This window comes from Sinocyclocheilus rhinocerous, unplaced genomic scaffold (genome assembly GCF_001515625.1).
Source record: "Sinocyclocheilus rhinocerous isolate Xijiao unplaced genomic scaffold, SAMN03320098_v1.1 scaffold577, whole genome shotgun sequence".
NCBI lineage: Eukaryota > Metazoa > Chordata > Actinopteri > Cypriniformes > Cyprinidae > Sinocyclocheilus > Sinocyclocheilus rhinocerous.
Genome location: NW_015661993.1, coordinates 11,837 through 16,437, shown reverse-complemented (window position 1 = coordinate 16,437; position 4,601 = coordinate 11,837). Strand labels below are relative to the sequence as shown.

General features: G+C 36.3%; 1 protein-coding gene across 5 annotated transcripts in view; it reads left to right on the top strand.

Annotated features, from left to right (window-relative positions):
- dis3l2 (DIS3 like 3'-5' exoribonuclease 2) overlaps positions 1–4,601 on the top strand; it is a 110,490-nt gene that overhangs the window by 98,923 nt on the left and 6,966 nt on the right. For all 5 annotated transcript variants that reach the window (XM_016536916.1, XM_016536915.1, XM_016536919.1 and 2 more), the window contains 4 exons: positions 2,068–2,147; positions 2,536–2,719; positions 3,810–3,896; positions 4,091–4,238. In XM_016536916.1, the coding sequence (XP_016392402.1) occupies positions 2,068–2,147; positions 2,536–2,719; positions 3,810–3,896; positions 4,091–4,238 (499 nt within the window). The remainder of the gene's footprint in view (positions 1–2,067; positions 2,148–2,535; positions 2,720–3,809; positions 3,897–4,090; positions 4,239–4,601) is intronic.

Sequence of the window (4,601 nt, the reverse complement as noted above, 5' to 3'; positions counted from 1 at the left end):
TATGACATTCACGTTACATGATTTGACTGATTTTTACGTAGAAAGGGCGACAGTGCACCGCATTAAAAGAAATGACAAAACTAAAATTAAATCATCTTTGAGAGCAAGGGGGCCCCCTGGTGTTTCGGGGGCCCTACGCAGCTTGCGTACTTTGTGTATAGGGAGGATCGGCTCTGGATATACCCAAAACAAATTATATCTCTTGAAGAAATCAGAGCCAGTGGCAAATTTCAGAAGAACTGGCTGAGGTAAGGCTGTTCTCAGCGGTTCATGAGCGCTGAACAACCACTGTCGCCCTGGAGCTCATATCTCTAAAAACCATCAAAGCTAATTTTCAAATATGCGCCGAGTTAATTACCTGCATATATTAAACAACTACATTCTTGCCTAAAAACTCTTAGAACAACATTTTGTTTGTTCGGGGACCAGAAGTAATTGTTGTGTAAGTGTGTTTGTATGTACAGTATGTATGTATGCATGTATGTATATGTATATATAAAATGTAAAGTCTTCTCCAGCACATCCCAAACATTCTCAGTGGGGTTAAGGTCTGGTGGCCAGTCCATGTGTGAAAATGCCTCATGCTCCCTGAACCACTGTTTCACAATTTGAGATTGCTGAATCCTGGCATTTCCATTTGTAATATGCCCTTGCCATCATGGAAGAAGAAAATCCATTGATGGAAAAGCTCAGTCATTCAGTATATTCAGGTAGTCAGCTAACTTTACTTCAACTTTACGTCCATCACTATGAAACAGGGTAAATATAGACTCATCAGACCACATGACCTTTTTCCATTGCTCCAGAGTCCAATCTTAATGCGCCCCAGCAAATTACTTTTTCCCCAGTGAGCCTCACTGATAAGTGCTTTTCTTAAAGCCTTGTTTATATTTTAGTCTGGCTCCACACCACAATCTTCCGTTGACTGCACATGCACCTCCTCAAATGGACAGCTGTTGTTTGTAGTACACCTGACCAATTCATACTACAAAATAATCAAAGAATCATGTAGAACTCAGTAAACCTTGAGATTATTATTCTCAAGAACAATTTTTAAGAATTATAAGAACAATATCTAAAATTTTTCTATCTCAGATTAATTTAACATTTTCATTTCATTGACAATTTTATTAAACATGGACCTTTGCTTTTATTAAGGCTCATTTCTGCTGTTTTAGGCTCATTTTGCGCAAACTTGGTGCTTAATGTAAATGTAATTGGTCACTTTTACAAAGTCAGGCAATTATGCTTTATGATGCCGCTCAGTGTCCCAAACGGAACCTTTGAATATAATTTGAATATTTACATTTACGTTTAGTCATTTAGCAGATGCTTTTATCCAAATCAACTTACAAATGAGTACAATGGAAGCAATCAAAATCAACAAAAGAGCAATGATACGCAAGTGCTATAACAAGTCTCAGTTAGCTTAACGTAGTACACGTAGCAAGGGTTTATTTTTATTATATAATAAATAAAAATAAAACGGATAGAATAGAAAAAGAATAGAGCAAGCTAGTGTTAGAGGCCTTTTTTGCTTTTGTTAATTGTATAATAAATAAAAAGAAAAGAAATAGAATACAAAAAGAATAGAGAAGCTAGTGTTAGTTATTTTATTTTTTTATTTTTTAAGAAAACAAGCAGTTAGTAAATGAATAGAGTGCAAGTCTAAAAGGGGCAATATTTATTTTATTTTTTAAAATAGAATTAGAATAGAGAGTGCTAGAGTTAGAGGGTCAAATAAAGATGGAAGAGATGTGTTTTTAGCCGATTCTTGAAGATGGCTAAGGATTATATATTATAATAATAGAATATTGTCACAAACTTGCAAATTTTATCAAAGCCAGCAATTAGATCTCTGCAGAAAATCTCATTGGACCTCATTCACTAGTATTACATACCTTTGGATTAATATAAGTGAATCAGGATGATTCTAAATGACAATAATGCCTACAGTAATTTGCATGAAGCACTCTGCTAACTCCTCCTCTATGTTTTGGTGATCTGTTTTAATGACAGTAGCAGTAAACATTGCCTAATCAGTTTGTTGTTATTTCCTGGTTACAGCTGAAGCTATCTTTCACCCTTGATAAGGAGTCCAGCATGCCTCAGGGCTGTTACGTCTATCAATATCAGGACAGCAACAAGTAAGAATGCACACAAAAGCTGTTGCTATGACTCTGACTGTGGGTTTTGTAAAATGTTCACACTGAACTTTGTAAGAGGGCAAGCATGTTTCTTATCTAAAGCCTTTTTGTTCAGGTCCATATTTTTTCTGTTTGTAATTTCTTAGTGCTATTGAAGTGGTCAAATCTGGTCCTTATGTTGCACAACATGTGCCCTGAACACCTTCATACTAAACTTTTTTTAAAAATCAATCCCATGCCCTATAATTAGGGTTGCAAATAGGTGGAAAATTTCCAGTAAATTTCGGAAATATTACAGAAATTTTAGAAACTTTCCAGGAATTTTTGGAAAGTTTCCGGAAATTTACCAGAAATTTTCCACCCCTTTGCAACCCTACCTATAATATAGACTGGTGGAGGAGTTCATGTTGCTGGCAAATATGGCGGCTGCCCATCAGATCTACCGCACATTCCCAGAACTGGCCATCCTGCGTAGACACCCGCCACCCCAGAGCAAGATGGTAGATGACCTGCAGGAGTTCTGTGACCAGATGGGCCTTGACATTGACTTCAACTCATCCGGAGGACTCCATGTGGGTATTTTTTTATTTTTTTTTGATGTTACAACGTAAACAAACAACAGACAAATTGACATCTGACTCAAGTCACCTTTATTTATAGTGCTTTAAACAATACAACATGTTTCAAAGTGGCTTCAAGGGATAAACAGGAAAATAACAGAATCAATGATTCATACTACTTTAAATGATAAACAAATTTAAATTTTGCTATTGAGCAGCTCTTATTCAGCTCAAGTCTGTTCATTGTTGATTCAGTTCTGTTCTACTCTGTAAAGTTCCTCATATATGAGGAACAGGTTTAATTCAGCTATAAGCTGCTCCACAGAATGCAATAATTATTGAGCTCAAGTCAGTTTTATGTTGATTTAATTAAGTTTAATAACGGTGTTGATGTTGCAAATTGCTCAATTATGAAACTAATCCTATTCAGCTATAAAGCAGCTCAATAGACGACATTAGTTTCTTCATCCAGCTCAATTCAATTCAAGTTTGGTTCTCATCTGATAGTGACAAGTGTAGTCAACCTGACACAATGTGACAAACATCCAATGTCAAGTAAGGGTTTTGTCCTTACTGGAAGTGAAAGTTTTCTTTTTTTAGTTCACATTGTTTTGTTCCAAATAGGAAAAAAAGGTGTTTGTCTTTATAAAATTTTTCATCTACTGTCAAAAGTTGTACCACGTGTAAAATAGCAGTGCTTTTGAACTTAAAATGCATGGGCCAAAATGTTAACCAGTAGCCAAATTGCTATTTAGATGTTGTTTTTGGATATTGTTATAGGTTATGTGGCCTTTCTAACATCTTTGTAATACCATTCAGAAAGTGTTACTTTTGGGATATGTCAAGTTGCTATTAAAGAACAAAAACATGACTTTCAATCTCCAATTTACAATCAAAAAGCCTCCTTAAAAGTGTGTGCCAAAATGTTAAAAAAAACAAAACGATTTGGAGTTTTTACTTCTAGAACCGAATTGTTGCATTCTTAACCAAAAACTAGGCTTGTTGCCTATCATTAGACATTGTTGCCAGACAGAGTATTTGTGTGTGTGTGGTCCAGGTATGTGTGTTTGGGCTCACTAATGTGTGTCTATTGTTATGACAGAGGAGTCTGAATGAAAATCTTGGTAAGGATGAGTATGCTGCTGCCAGAAGGGAAGTTCTCACTCACATGTGCTCCAGGGCAATGCAGGTGAAGTTTTGATCCTGTTATCAACATTTTAAATATATTTGTTCTTCCATTCTGCTATTTTGCTGTATATTTCCATCAGATGTAGAGCAAGCAAATATTGTCTCATTTCAGTTTTTTAGAAATGAAGCAGTAGTGACCTCTGCTGAACATCTTGTGATCTAATCAGAATTATTTGATGTTGTGGTTCTGTTTAGATGGCGTCGTATTTCTGTACTGGAGCGCTGAAAGATGAGAATTCCTTCCATCATTATGCTCTGAATGTTCCTCTCTACACACACTTCACTTCACCTATACGGCGCTATGTTGATGTCATAGTGCACCGTCTACTGGCCGCCTCCCTTAGTGAGTTACTCTACTGTTAAGTGGCTAGTAGTTGATAGGGATGTAACGATTAACCGCGAGCCGATTGAAAATCGATTCAAATATGTGACGATTCAAATCGAATGAGATGCTAAACAAATCGCGATTCATTTAGGGGTAGGAGTTTATGAGTTCATGTCTAGGGGAACTTACTGTCTTTAGAAAAGTTTAGATGGTATTTTTTCTTTTCATCTTGCCTCTGTAAAATGCATATTAAAGTTCATAAGTGCAGCGCTGCTTTGATTACAGCGGAAACCAAGGAAACACTTTAAGCGCCACCTGCTGGCAGAGAGTGAATCTGCGTCTCATTCAGCTCATCTGCTGTTTGTTTCATGCAGATATTTT